Source organism: Martes martes (assembly GCF_963455335.1).
Source record: "Martes martes genome assembly, chromosome: 7".
Classification (NCBI taxonomy): Eukaryota; Metazoa; Chordata; class Mammalia; order Carnivora; family Mustelidae; genus Martes; species Martes martes.
In genome coordinates this window covers 143,909,083-143,923,594 of record NC_137894.1, presented here as the reverse complement: position 1 = coordinate 143,923,594, position 14,512 = coordinate 143,909,083, and the positions used below count along the sequence as shown (strand labels likewise).

At 67.1% G+C, this 14,512-nt stretch overlaps 1 protein-coding gene across 1 annotated transcript in view; it reads left to right on the top strand.

Annotated features, from left to right (window-relative positions):
• Nucleotides 1–1,327: 1,327 nt before the first annotated feature.
• Nucleotides 1,328–14,512, top strand: part of AHNAK2 (AHNAK nucleoprotein 2) — a gene marked incomplete at its 5' end in the record, with an annotated part of 40,507 nt that continues 27,322 nt past the window's right edge. The window contains one exon of the mRNA XM_080809774.1: nucleotides 1,328–1,382. Within this exon, the coding sequence (XP_080665900.1) occupies nucleotides 1,328–1,382 (55 nt within the window). The remainder of the gene's footprint in view (nucleotides 1,383–14,512) is intronic.

Sequence of the window (14,512 nt, the reverse complement as noted above, 5' to 3'; positions counted from 1 at the left end):
TGTCCATGTGTGTGTCATGTGTGCGTCCGATGCACTTCTCTGTGTCTAGTCTGTGTGTCTCAGTGGCCCCCTTGCAGCCTCTTTCTGCCCCAGGAACAGGTGCGTGTGGTGTGTGTGTCCCTCTGTCTGTCCCAGCAGCACTGGCACCAGTCCTAGAAAGCCTCCAGGAATGGTCCCCCCCAGTAGCTGGGCTTTTCTGGGTCGGTTCTGGCCCAGGCCCGCCCCCTCCAGCCCCGGCAGGACCCACAGCTCCAAGGTCCCCTTCCTCAAGTCTGCATCAGACTGGGCTTCAGCTAACTCCCTGCTTCTGTGGAAACAATTCTGCCGGGCACTCCTTGCCCTTTCCCCAAGGACGCCATCCTCTGCACGCTCCCCAAGCTGGAGCCCAGGGGCCCCCCACCATCCCACTGCAGTCCTTACCAAGGGCCTCTGGCGGCTTCTGGAACATCCTGGGTCCTTGGCTCCCTCCTCATACTGCTGACCTGGCCCAGCCCCACCCACCCTCTGCAGGCTCCTGACTTCCAGCAACTCCCCCAGGGACAACCACCCTGCGCCCCCCGACCACCGGGCTGGTCGTTCCTCGGTTCCCACTGCCCATGCTTGCTGCCCTGGCCCCACTGCCCCTAATCCTCAGCCTGGGCTGTCTTACCCTGTCCTGGGCACGCACGCCACGCTGGCCTCTGGACCCAGCACCCCTCCCGCACTCCCGAAGTCCCAGCTCACCCTGTCCCCTGGGAGCCTGCCAGGACCCCCGCCCCACGCATCCCCACCGCGGCGCCGCGCGGACCGGCAGAGCACGCCTCTAGCCTGGGAGCCCCCGGGGCGGGGCAGGGCCGGTGGGGTCGGGTCACATGCCCCGCGCCCCCACGGGCTCGCGCTGCCTTGTGGCCCCCAGAGGGCCTCGCACCCCATCTTGTCACTAAAATGTCCGTCTCTGGGCTGGGCGGTAAGACCGCGGAGCGCGGGTCCGGCCGGGAGACCCCTCCCCGGCAGCCGCCCAGACTCACACGCGGGGACCCAGAGAGGCCGGCGGAGGGCGCGGGGCGGGCCTGCAGCGGGGGCCGGGCCGGGGGCGGGTCGGGGGGCGGGGCCGGGGCGGGGTCGGGCGGGCGGCAGCCAATGGGCTGAATGAGGCCGGGCGGGGCGGGGCGGGGCGGGGTCCGGGCGGCGGCGGGGTCCCGGGTGCGCCCCCGGGGTCCGCAGTCCGAGGCGGGCGGCCCGCGGCAGCACGAGCCGGCGGAGGCTCCCCGGCCGCCCGCGCGCCGGAGCCGAGACCCGCGACTGGACGCGACGGGCCGCCGGCGGCCCGCACCGCCCGGCCGCCGCGATGTGCGACTGTTTCCACATGGTGCTGCCCACCTGGGCCGGAGCCCCCGGCAGCGGTGCGCCTCCTCCCCGCCTGCAGCCCGCGCCCCTCGGGAGGGTGGGCTCTGCGCGGGGGCGCGCGCCGGGCGGGTCGCGGTGCGCAGTGCGGGCAGGGGTGGGGCGCCTGGGGACCGGCCCGGGGCGTCGCGCGCGGGGTGCGCCTCGGGGCTGCGCGGGGCCGCCTCCTTCCGCCGCGTCTCGCCCGGACCTGGCTCTGCCTCTCTCGTCTTGCCGCGCACTCCGTCTCTCTGGGTCGCTGACTCATCCCTACCGCTCACTCTCGCTCCCCACCTCTGTCCCTCGCTCCTTGCCTGTCCCTCCCTCTGCCACTGTCCTGCTCTGGCCCTCTGGGACGCAGTCTTGTCCCTAGAGGCGGCCGCGTGGGGAGGGCTGCACGTGCGAGTGGGGCGTGAGGGCTGTGGGTCACCTGGCCTGGGGACCTGCTGCCAGGCTCGTCCTCTGCCCTGCCTTGGGGGAGAGCAGCCTGGCCAGAATAGGACTTAGGGCTATTGGCCTTGGTCCAGAGTCCCAGGAGGGGCTGGGTCCACAGTGTGGCCTCTGTGTGGCTGGGTCACTGGCTAGGTGGTGGCTACGGCAGGCGGAGAGCTGAGGTCTGGGGCGTGGTGAGGGGCCCGAGTGGGATCAGAGCTCAGGTCACAGAGTACCCAGTGCTGGGCGAGGGAGGGGAAGGTGGGTGTTGCCCTCTCCCCATGCGTCCGGCTGCTGAATGGGAGCCAGGTGCTTTGTTATCCGTCTGTCCCTGCACGAGGTCTGGTTCCAGAGCCTGGGTGTCTCTGCGTCCTGGGGGCAGGGTGGCGTGAGGCAGGGGCCGTTCTCCCAGTGCTGGGCGAGTGATGCGGCAGCCACACCCAGGGCATCGGGCCAGTTGCCAGCGAGGGGGGCTGGGCTTTGCTGCAGTGGCGCAGACTGGACCCCACTCCTTGGGGAACTGAGAGGGAAGACGGTGATGGGGCTGCTGATGCAGAGGGGGGAGGGGGCCCCCTGGCCTGGGCACGCCCCTCCACCTGCAGCAGGAGCTCCCATGGTCCCTGCTGCTGCCCATTTGTCTGGTGCACACTGAGGCCTAGCTGGCCTCCTGTTTGGGCCTCCCTTGGCCCCGGGGATTTTCCCTGGACAAGCATGTGAGAATGGTGGCTGCAGGGGGCCTCCAGCCCCCTCCCCCTGGCTGTGGCTGGCCCTGGCCCACATCCCTGGGAATGTGCTGCATCACAGGGAAAGGAGAGGGGGCAGAAGGACATGGGGCTCCCTCCAGCATCCCACATGGGCCCAAATGTTCACTCCCAGGTTACCCAGAGACTCCCAAGGTGCAGGGTCCAAGGCCATCTCGTCCACCTTCGTGCCTCGAAGAGGCCTGGTCTGGACACCCCTCCCCAGCTGAGACCCTAATTTTCTGCTTGGACTTGGGACTGGCTTCTGGGGCCAGGCCTCCTCATGCTGTGCCTACGAAATCATCAGCTCTTAGGGAATGTCAGTGGCTCTCATGGGCACTGACAGGAGACCTGCTGGATCAGAGCCGCTGGGGCTTGGGTCACCGAGCAGATTCCCAGGCCCTCCCCTGCCCTGCACCAAGGCTGGGGAACATGCATTTCAGATAAGGCCCTGGGTGGGGCGGCGGGGTGGGGGTTGGTCCAGGTCCTCCCAGCCCGGTTCCCTCTTTCCAGGCCAGAGACGAGTAGGCCTTGCCCCATCCTCATCGTCCTGCCCAGTCCAAACCTGCCCTCCTGGGCCAGCCCCGCTAGGTCCTTTGAAGACTCCTCCGGGAGCCTGGGTGTGCTTCCCCACTCAGCCCCGGGGGAGGAAGCCGGCGCCCGTCCAGCTTGCCCTCGGAGGCTGCCCCCTGGTGGCTGCCCTGGGAGCACACCCGCGGGTGATCCGGCCGGCCTCAGGGCACCTTGGCCATCCTCTCCCAGCGGCTTGGCCCCCAGCTCCTTCCAGGCCCCTGCTGGCGTGGGAATGGAGCTCCACCTGGGGGCCCTGCCCCCACTCCACTCTGTGATGGGTAACAGCCATCACAGGGCTTTCTTCCCCAGAGGCAGCCAGTTTCTGCCCGAGCAGCACTAGGTCCTGGGCGGCTGGACTGACGGGGAGCCCCTACTCCTGCTCTGGGCCCGTGCCCTGCCCCCGAAGCCCCTGGCTTGGCCTCAGCCCCCCTCCCATCCGCACTCTCAGAAGCCCCCGCTGGGTCCAGGAAGGCCCCACCAGGAGGGAGGGTCTGGGTGGTCTCTCCTTGTGGGGGGCCGTGGTAGCTTTGGGGCCCTTCCCAGGAGCGCCACAGTGTAGGGCATCCCTATGCTGGCCTCCCTCCTCCCAACAGGGCTGGTGGCCTTGTGTGGCCCTGGGCTGGAAGTTGTGTCTGGGAAGTTGTGTCTGGGAAGTTGTGTCTGGGAACAGAAGTGGCCGTGGCTGCCCACTGCAGAGGCGGGGCAGAGAGCCAGAGCTGTGTGGTCACGGAGGCCACGGGCCGTGTGGGCGGCAGGTGTCTCCGCACTGTCCTCACTGGCAGCTCTCCCCGGGTTGTCCACATTGGCAGAGGGATGGGTCCCCATTTTGGAGACAGGGACACTGAATCTTGGGGCAGTGAGTCAGAGCCCTGCACCAGCGTGGGGCCTCTCTGGCCTCCACGGGTGCTGAGTGGCCACACCACACGCTTAGGGCCGCGTGGCCAGCAGGTGCTGGCGCCGCCTCCCAACCGCCACCAGGGTAGAGATCTGGGGTGCCCCCTGCAGCCTGAAGTGTCCGTGGCAGGAGCGGGCTGCGCGGAGGGGACCGCAGAGGGCATCCTGGGGGGGCGGGGGCACGGCCCCGTAGGGACCGAGGCGGACTCTCCAAGCCCTGCTGCTGCGGCCGATGTGCTCCCGACAGCACCCTCGTTCTTCGCCCTGTGGGAGAACTGAAGCCGGACCACCTGCCGCTGCCCCAAGGTCTGGGGGGGAGCAGTCCGCTGCCCCAGCGCTTCCTGCCTCCCCTGTGCACCACAGCGCGTGTGTGCCCACTCGGCTGGGGCTCCGGCCTGGGCCTGTGGCAGGAACGCCCTCATGGCCTTCTCTCCCTCCACCCTTGACTTGGCGAGGAACCCCCTCCTCCGGGAAGCCCTGTGGATTGCTGAGTCCGGCCCTCTCAGCATCCTTTCTCCCATGGCCACCCTTGGCTGAAAGCTGCTGTGCTTCAGCCTGAGCCCGGGCCGGCCTGCCCAGGCTGGGGAGTGGAGGCGTCGGGGGGAGGAGCCAAGCATTAGCCGTCTGGAGGCCCTGACTCTCACTGCAGTGAAAGCCCGGATGTCCCCGGTGGCGGTGGCGGGGGCCTTGGGTCCTGCACTCAGGGCCTTGTCAGGGGCCTTGAGCCCTGGGAGGTCACCCAGGAGGGAACAGCATACCATTGTTTGTTCGGGGAAGGTGAGTCAGGCACGGCTTCTGTCATTCGTCCAACCACAGGCATGCAGAAGAGTCAGGGAGGGCTTCCTGGAGGAAGGGGCGTGTGGTAGGGAGAACAGAGCAGTGCAAGAGGGCTGGGGAGAGCTTTGTCTGGAGGGCGAGTAGATGAACAGGATGGATCTAGGGGCAGGGCAGGGGTGAAGGGTAGAGAGGCAGGGTCAGCTGTCAGGAGTGAGGTTTGTTCCGGGCAGTCTGCATGGGAAGAGCTGAGGCCAGGCAGGAGGAGGAGGAAATGGAGGCGCAGAGAAAGTGGGGAGAGCTGGGGCGGGAGTGCTTAGCTGGGGGCACAGTGAGACCTGGCTGTGACCCTGACCTCCCTGACGTGCCCCCGACAGCCCCCGAGAAGGGCGAAGGGCGGGGCACTTTCTGCGGGAGTCTGAGCCTGCCTCCCGGTGAGCCCAGCTCTGCTACCTCCAGGCTTCCCTGTTTGTCTGTTTTTGGAAGCCGCAGGTGGCCGGGAGCCAAGGGTCCGCCTTGCTGGGGTAAATATTTACTAGTTAGAGGCAATTTCTCAAATGGAAAGGCCTGAGGGGCTGGGATAGGGGTGGCGCGGGGCCTCGGTTTCCCACCCTGCTTCCTGCCCTGCGCTGACCCCAGTGTGTGTATGAGGGGGAGCGGGCGGCATGGGCCACCTGTCCACAGAGCTTTTCGGAGGGACCCGGGTGCCTGAGGGAGAGCAGGCAGAGAGCAGAGGCCTGCTGGCGGCCTCCTGGACCCCACTCGGGTCTGGGGCAGGGATCCCGAGAGGGACCCACAAGCGGCAAGCAGCCCTCCTGCCTGGATGAGGCCCCGGGTGCGGGTGTCCACTGTCAAGAGGACACTTGAGGTTCTGTGGGGAGCAGCCAGGGACAGGACCGCCTGGGGTCCCTGTCTGGGCCTCACCTGCCGGGTACTGGCATCTTGTGGGGTGGGGGGAGTGGCGGGACTCAGCCCCCACTGGCCAGGTCATGTCTCCATTGTTTGGGGCTCCAGACCCCGGCGGGCTGCTGCCCTAAGTGGGGGTTAGACCACGGGCCGCCTGTACCGAGCTCTGTCCCGCCCTCAGCCCTGCGCCTCGGTCTCTGCTTGAGGCCCGTGTTTCCCGAGAGCCGCCAGCCTCGCTGGGCCCCTGCTGGGGTGGGGGTGAGGAGGGCCCCCCGCAGGCACTTGGCCACGGGACCGCTGGCTTGAGGGGCAGCTCCCTCTCTGGCCGGCCTCACCCTCGGTGGCTCCGGCCCCCCGGGCCCCTCCGTGACACATCTCCCAGGAACGCCGTGCGCAGCCCTGGCGGCCTCCCCAGCTGATTCACTATCAGCTGGCCCTGGGCCTGCCCACGCTGACTCCGAGCTGGAGCCTGGGGTGCCCGCGGCTTTGAGCTACAACAGCCTGGGTAGTGGGTGTCGGTTGGCACGTGCGGGACGGCCTGGGTCTCAGCATCCGTGGTGTGGCGGGTCAGCAGACACCCAGCAGCCAGCCTGGCACCCGCCTGCCCACCCCACCAGGCCGTGTGGGGCCCTTGGGGGCTGAGACAAGTGGGCAGAGCCTTGCCCCGGGGCCCCTGCGTGCTGGAGAGCCAGGTCTGACCCCCGTGGGACGAGACACCAGCTCAAGGGCAAGGGATGACAGGCAGCCCCCAACTCTTGCCCCTACAAGCTCCCAGACGGGACCCAGAGCCCTGAGCCCCCGGCCTGACTCTGTGCCTTCCCAGGGCTCCCGGCTGGCCAGCCCCTCTGCAGGTGCTGTCAGCCCCCATCGCCCATTGGCGGGGTGACCACGAGCGCACAGCGCTTGCCATGGGCTGCAGGTGCTAGTTGCCATGGGGGGAGCCCGGGTCCGGGCTGGAAATGTGCCCCCACTGAGAGTCTGGAAGGGGTCCGTGCAAGCCAGGGAGCAGAGCCCCGTCTGGGGGGAGGGTGGGGCCGGAGGACAGGCCCCAGCCTGCAGGCCGTGGAGCGGAGAGTGGGGAGGATCGGGCCGCGCCTCCCTCTGGCGGTGCGAGGTGGGGTCCAGCCCAGGCCACCTCAGCGCTCCAAGGCCAAAAGGCCGGTGGCAAGGGAGGTGGGGGGTGGTGGGGTCCCCAGGGATGGGGATGACAGGGTTCTGTGGGTTTGGGGCCCCAGGCTTGGGAGGGAGGGAGGGAGAGGGGGTGGCCCTGCTCTGGACCAGCAGCAGCCTCCCTTCCGGTGGGGCTCAGCCCTGCCCTGGGGGAGGGGACGGCCCGTTGGGTGTCAGGCAGTAAACAGTTTCCAGGCGAGCACCATCTGGGGCTGTGGGAGGGGGTGAGGTCGCGGGCCAGCAGGCTTGGCCGGCTTTCCCGTCTCACTGTAAATAGAGTCATTTGCGACCGTTAAATTTTTAGAGAGGGAGAAGCTGGGAGAAGCCTGGGTACCGTCCCTCCTTCCTGCATGGTGGACCAGCGCTGAGCCAAGAGGGTCCGCTGACCCAGGCTGGCCAGAGCCTTCTCCTCACCTGAGGGGCCAGGTGCCCTGCCTCACTGTCCCCTCACCTCCCGCTGCTCCCGGCTGCTCGTGTCCCGGTACGGGGCCTGCTGCCCTCGGCGGTCCCCAGAGCCCCTGGCCCGCAGCTGCCTCGCTGATCCTGGCCGGGGTGCAGCTGTCCACCACCACCTCCCCGGGGCTGGGCCTGACCCCTCACTGCCCTGGAGCCCCAGGCCGGGCTCCTCCACTGTGTGGGCCAGCTGCAACCTGCTCGTGGGGAGCAGGGCGGGGCAGCTCGGGACCCAGTGAGAGATCTGCTGATGGCACAGCCTGTAGGGTCCTGCCCGGGCTTGCCGGGGCTCCTGGGGCAGGGAGGGGTCTAGGAGCAGGAATCTGCCTCCTCCCACCGGCCACCTTGGCCGCTAGTGTCGGGCTGAGTCTTGGGGGTCAGCAGGGCAGGGGACAGGAGGTAACAGGCCAGGTGGGCAGTGCTCCAGGGAGCGGATGACTCAGAGGCCGCGCTCCTCGGCCGCACTCGAGCCCCGTGGCTGGGGAGGGGGTTAGAAATGCAGGTTCCAGCGCCTGCCCCCCCAGCTCAGCAGAGTCCCCGGTGCCTTGGGAAGTGGTAGCTGCTGGGTTTGGGCTGAGGGACACGGGCGGGGTCAGGCTGCCCCCGAGGGACATGGGCGGATGAGCGGGGCTTCCCTGAGGGCACCCGGCGGCCCGGGGCCATGAGTGGGCTTGGGCCGGCCCTGCTCTGGCCTTGCTGGTCTGTGCAGCGGAAAGGGCTGGCTGTGCCCCGGGCAGGGGTCTCCACAGAGCCCAAGGGGTTGTGTCCCCCTCATGGAGTCACGATGAGTGCCCATCGCAGGACTGTCTTGGGAGGGCCTATCTACCCCTCGGGCCGTGCCTCCCCTTCCCTGTACCCCTAGCCTGGCCAGCCCCAAGCCTCTGTTCCCGCACGTACTGGGAAACTGAGGCGCGGGGCCCATGAACAGCCCGGCCGGGGCAGGGGGGTCCTATCTGACATCTGGGCCTGCCTACCTGTCTACACAGCAGGACTGGACTGGACTGCGCTGGCGGGTGGTAGTGACTCAGACATCCCAAGGCAGGCGGGCGTTTCCTTTCCCAGTCAGCTGCTTGGGCTGGGTGGGGGCGGGGGGGGGCGGGGGGGTGCAATCTGGAGGCGGGGCAGGCTCCCCAGCTCCTTGAAGCTGCTGGGGGCGGGGCCTGGCCCAGCTCCGGGCCATGAGGGGGCTGCCCATCCCTCTGCTGGGGCGAGGAGGGGGGCTTGGCGGGGCTCCAGGCCTGCCTAGGGAGGAGGCCAGGGCGGGCCTGGAGCGAGGGCTGTGGAGGGGAGGGACCCGGGAGGGCGGCGGACGGAGCTCAGCTGGGATCTTCACTTCTGGGCAAGTTGGGAGGACATCGACCTGGGTAAGCCACTGCAGCTGTCCTCTGTCCCTGCTCCTGCCCACAGGCCCCTGCCCCCTGCTCCCAGCCCGCAGCCACTGGCCTCCAGACCCCTGCCCGCAGCCGCCAGCCCCCTGCCCCCAGCCCCCTGCCCCCTGCCCGCAGCCCCCTGCCCCCAGGTGCCAGTCCCCTTCCCGGGTTCGGCCCTTGTGTGCCTGCCCACCTCACCACCCAGGAGGCCTGTGGGGGCCGGGTGGGGGGCTCAAGCTGGGGGCTAAACCAGGCTGTCATCTCCCCGACCCTCCTCCCTGCCTCAACCCGAGCCCATGCTGGAGGGACAGGCTTTCAATTCTTGGGGGCCAAGGGCTCTAGCACAGCCCCTGAAGTCCCAGGGTAGGTCCCCGAGGTGGGACCATGTGGCCGGGCAGGGTTCCTCTGGGGATGCCCACTGTCCTTGTTCGGTGCACTGAGCGCCCTAAAGGTCTGGGGAGCCCAGGTTCACGGCAGGTGGCCCGTGAGAGGTAGGCAGGACGTCTGGGGTATGGGTTTTTCAGCTCAGAGAAACAGGCCCAGGCCCACTGTTGCATCTGGGATGGGCAGGAGGGTGGGGCCTTTCCTTGTGGCTGCGGGGCCCTCTGGCGTGGGGAGGCGGGCGGGCTTGCCTTAGTTTCTCCAGGTACAGAAGGAGACGTGCTAAGCCCACTGCTGCCCTCCCAGTTCCACAGCTCGGTCGCACCCGCAGGCTGGGTGGGGCTTGCCCCGTTCCTGGAGATCTGCCCTGCTCCTTCCCTTCCTTTCCCCGTCTGCTCTTGGCACCAGCATTTATTATGCACCTACTGTGTGCGGGGCTCTGAGTGCTTGGGACCAGAGGAGAAGTGATGGCAAGGTGGCCATGCCGGGTCTGTGAGTTGTCAGGGGAAGCCACAGGTGAGAAGTGCCAGGGCTGGGGATTGGGGGAAGCCTGGGCCCAGGCAGCTGTGGGCGGGCTGGGTATCCGGGAGTGATGCCGGCTGATGTGGACGTGTCCTGGGTGCAGCCCGGGCAGCAGTGGGCGCGGGTGTGGGGGGCGGCAACTGTCCCTGGCAGGCCTGGGCAGCCAGGCCAGGGCCTTGGGGACAGAGCGGGAGCTGGGCTGGCTTCCCCAAGCCACAGAGTTACCTTGAGAAAGCCGGGAAGGGGGGCGGGGAGGGGAGGCAGGCCCGAGTTGCCTGTGGTTGCCGCTCTGGGAAGTCTGAAGGTCTCATGACCCAGCACTTTCCTCGTGAGGTTCCAGGATGGGGTGAGGCCTGGGCGTGCTGTGCGCCTGTGTGGGCGCTGGGCTCTAAGCCCAAGGCCAGCATCCCCTGAGCGGGGAGCCTGCCTCACGGGCTCCCGCCCCCACGGCTCCCTGGGCAGCCTGGGAGAGCAGGGGGGCCCCGTCCGGACTGTGCGCTGGAGCTCCAGGGAGGGGCCCGGGCCCAGGCCCACGGGTCCACGCACACGCCCTCATGGGCGTGCACACACACACACACACACACACACACTGTACCTCTCAGGCCCCCATCTGTGTCCCCATCTGCAGTTGTCCTCCCTGCCGTCTCACAGTCCCCCAGGCCCGCCATCACCCTGGCGACATGCAAAGGTGCCCACCCTACGGCCCCCTGGAGGGCAGCCAGGGTTTTGTTTAAGGAAGATGGCCCCACCACAAGCGGCCTACTCTGGCCAGGGGCTGGCAGGAGAGTCCCCGGGCAGGCCTGGAGCCCCCGGGTGAGGTGAGTGTGGGGAGGGCATCCTGGGCCAGCGCCCCCCCTTTCTGCCCCCTCCTCCACCTGGCCCCCCAGTCCGCATACCTCCCCACCTTGGCTCTGCCCTCTCTCCAGACCTGCTTCCTTGAGACCCTGCCCCAGAACGTTCCCATGGTCTGAGGAGTGGAGCTGTTGGGAGCGTAGACCCTCGTCCCTCGTCCCTCACCGGAAGGGCTCGGGCGCTCCCCCGCAGGGTGCGTAAGGCCTGAGCCGTCATGCCAGCCCCGGCGGGAGCTGGACACAGCAGTAGCGTCTGAGGCCTTGAAGGGTCAGGGTGAGGGCCTGCGCCGAGAAGCGGGACGGGGTGTGTGGGAAGCCCCCGTCCTCCTCTGCCAGGTGGGGCTTTGGTTCGTCATCAGTCACTATTCGAGGCGACCGCCCCGGGCTGCCTGCAGAGCCTGTCTGTGGGGCCGCAGCGGGCAGGGGGCCGGGTCGGGCTGGCAGGTCACCGGCCCTGCGCTCACGGCGGCGGGGGGAGGCCTTGGCTGATGGGGACAGATAGGACGATGCAGTGGGGGATCCTGGGTGCCTCTTCCTCCTTCCCCGGGGAACAGGTCCGAGGCTGGCAGGCTGCGGGCAGCTTGGCCCCGCAGCAGGCGGGCAGGATTTCCTCCTTCCTGTTTGTGCGTCCCGGGCCAGGCGCTGGCCAGTGGCTGTCCTGCCTGAGGGGGCACAGAGGGACCCAGCGCTTGAACCACAGCCTGCGTCCTCCTAGTGCTGTGGCCTCGGGGAACCGAGTGCGGAGCAGGTCCCGCCGCCTCCTGGAGCCTGCCGTCCGCCCCGCGGTGGGCGAGGGGCACGGGGCGGGGGTGGTGGCGGCGCGGGGCCACGGCGGGGCTGGGGCTGGAGCAGGGCCAGCGGGGACCCCCGCTCAGGTTCCCGGCGCGGGGTGTGGCCCCGCCTCCACGCTGCCAGCACCTTGGCCTCGACGCTGGAGACGCCTCTGGAGTAGATCTGGGGGTGCAGGTTCTCGGGGCGGGGGTCCCTGCCCCCCCACGGACGCTTCCACTGTGGTGTGGGGCCACCTGCCCCCCAGTTCCCCAGCACCCGGCGTCTAGCTGGAGGCCCTGCCTGGGGTCCCCTTCTCGGGCCAGCGGGGGTGGGGGGCGGGACGGGGTGGGGGGACACGCCTGCCTGCCTGCCGGGAGGGGGCGGTCACCCGCCCTTGTTTTGTTGTCTGACTCACAGAAGCGCTGCGGCCGGATGGCCGCGGAGGACGGGGCGAGGGCCGGCGAGGGCGGGCGGCAGCGTCTCGGGGCAGGCGGGGGAGCTTGGCAGCCCTCTCCAAGCCCCCCTGCTGGTGGGCCTGCCTGAACCCCTCCACCTGCCGGCCTAGGCCCCACCCCAGACCAGACCCTCCTCCACGCAGCCCCCACTGCTGTCCCTTGCTCGGTGGCGGTGCGCCCCACCTCTTTCACCCCGCCCTCCCCCACCCCCGGGGGCGAGCCACCTCGGGCAAGACGCTTCCCCTCCTCCAGGCCCGGCTCTCACGTCTCGCTGCTTACCCACAGCATACCCGCCGCGGGCTGGGAGTACGGGCCTGGGCAGAATTGGAGACAAACTGAGGCAGCAGAGTGGGGTCAGCTGTCCTTGCCTTTAGCTGCCAAACAGGGGAGCCAGCTCCCGGGAGAAGAGGCGAGGTCTGGAATCAGAGGGAGGGACTTGCTCCCGACTGTCCATTCCCCATCTTGGCAGTCCCCCTGGGGCTTCTGGGTGGGCACAGCGGCCCTCAGACGTCCCTAGGGAAATCAAGGCCTGGACAAGGGACAGGCTTGTTCAGGGTCACACAGCAGCTTGCCCAGAGAGTAGTCACCCAAGCCACACTCCTGTGGGCTCCCCTATCCGCTCTCCTGGGCCTCCCCTATCCGCTCTGCAGGGACAGGGACCTGCCCAGTCCCCCAGGCTGGGTGCCCACCCCATGGGGCAGGGAGTCGCTCCTCCCACTTGGCGCCCTGCTGGCTGCGGGGCTGCGGGGGCTGGGGGCTGCGGGGCCTGGGGGCTTCGGGCTTCCTCCCCTCATCACCGGTGGTGTGGGCCTCAGCAGAGAGGGTGTCCCCAAGCCCAGGCCCGCGTGCCAGAGCTGGTGTCCATCCCTGCTGTGTCTTCGTGGAACATGTGGCCCAGTTCCGGGGAGTCGGGCTGGAGTCGTGTTTGTGGAAAGGCGGTGAACAGGCTGTGGTTGTCGGGTCGGGCCGGAACCACGCCCACGGCCCACTTCTCGCGCCGCGCCGGCCCCGCGCTTCTCCACGGACCCGTCTAGTTCGTGGGGATGTTCCGACTCATTGGCATGAAGCTGGCCATTTCCTCATTTCAGTTTCATGGAGAATTTCAAAAATTCTTTCTTGAAAGGAGTACAAGTTGTGCGCATCCGAACGGGAGAGCCAGAGCGCGTGCGAGCACAAGCAGGGGAGGGGCAGAGGGAGAAGCAGGCTCCCCGCCGAGCAGGACCCCCGGTCAGGACCTGCGCGGAAGGCGGTCGCTTCACCGGCCGGGCCCCCCGGCGCCCACAGATGGGCACTTCTGTACCCGCCTTTGGGGGGTGCATCTTGTCGGTCGTGTCCGCGGGTGCGGAGCTCTAGGCCGTAGAGGGGGCCACTCAGCTTCCAGGCGACGTGCCAGGCTCTTTCCCAAAGTGGTCGTGCCAGGTCACCCCACCCGCCCCTCAGGACGGGTGTTCCATGGCCGCCCCCCACGCCAGACAGCAGCCGGCGGCAGGGCAGCCGCGGTCCTCGCCTCCGGTCCTGTGGGGGCGCGCGGAGGGGGGCGCGCGGAGGGGGGCGCGCGAGGGGGGCGCGCGGAGGGGGGGCTGGTCTGGGGCGGGGCCTAGGTCGGCGGGCGGAGGCGTCTCTGCGCGGGGTTCTCCTGGCCTTGTCCCCGTGACCCAGCACGCTGCGCTCGGATGCTAATTGGCCACTGGATGTCTTCTTTGGTGAGTTGCCTTTCCAAGGTTTTCTGGCCCATTTTCCTATTGGATTGTTGATCTTTTCCTTTTGGTCGGCAAGAAATCTTCGTGCTTTCCGGGCAGGAGGCTTCGGTTCGGTTGGGCGCGTTGCGTGGCCCTGCCCAGCGCGCGGCCCGACGGCCGACTCCCGCCGCGCAGCCTTTGGATGGGCGGAAGCTCTTGAGGTCACCGTGGGCCCCTCTCGGCCGGACCCCGTCGGCCTGGCCGCTCCGGCGCGCTGCGGAGGAATTGCTGCCCCCCCGCCCCAGTCGTTTCTGGTTATCTCTGGGAGCTTTATGGTTAAGCCTTCTGCTTTGGTCCTACAATCTGCATGAAATTAGGACTTTCTGCGGCTGGCATAGGGTTGAGAGTAACATTTTTCACGCGGATAGCCAGCGGGCCCACGCGAGTAGCTGAAAAGATCATCCGCTTCCCACCGCTTTGCATCTGTGCGTGGTTCTGGGGTCTTTGATCTGGTCTCTCGGTTTTCGTTTGCATTTTCCTGGCGGCCGAGGAAGTTGCCCATCTTTTCTAGTGCGCATCAGTGTATTTTCTTTTGTCAAGTGTCTGTTCAAATCTTTTGCCCATGTTTGATTGAGGTGAGCTTTTTTTTTTTTTTTTTTGGTCTTTATCTATTGATCCATCAGAGTTTATCTGGAATGCAAGTCCTTTGTCAGATCTACGCACTGCTTTTTCATTGTCTTAAGAATGCCTTTCAAGACCGGAAGTATTTAATTATGATGACATGTAATTTATCACATATTCTTTTGTGGGTCACACCCTTGGTCTAAGAAAACATTGCCTCCCCAGGGTGGTACAGAATGTCCCCTGTGTTTTCTTCTGGAACGTTTATAGTTTTATATTTTACATTTATCTCTCTGATTCATTTTGAATTCATTTTTTATGTGTGATGTGAGGTGAGAGTCAAGGATTTTTTTTTGTTTTTTATTTTCCAAACACATACCCTGTTGTCCCAGCACATTTGTTGAAAAGACAATCATTTTTCTATTGAAATAACTTGGTTACTTTGTCAGAAATCAATCGACTGCACAACGTGTGGGGTTATTCTGGACTTTCTGTTCTGTTTCATCGATCTTTTATATTTATATCATACTGTCTTGATTCCACTGGGGATCAGAGAAA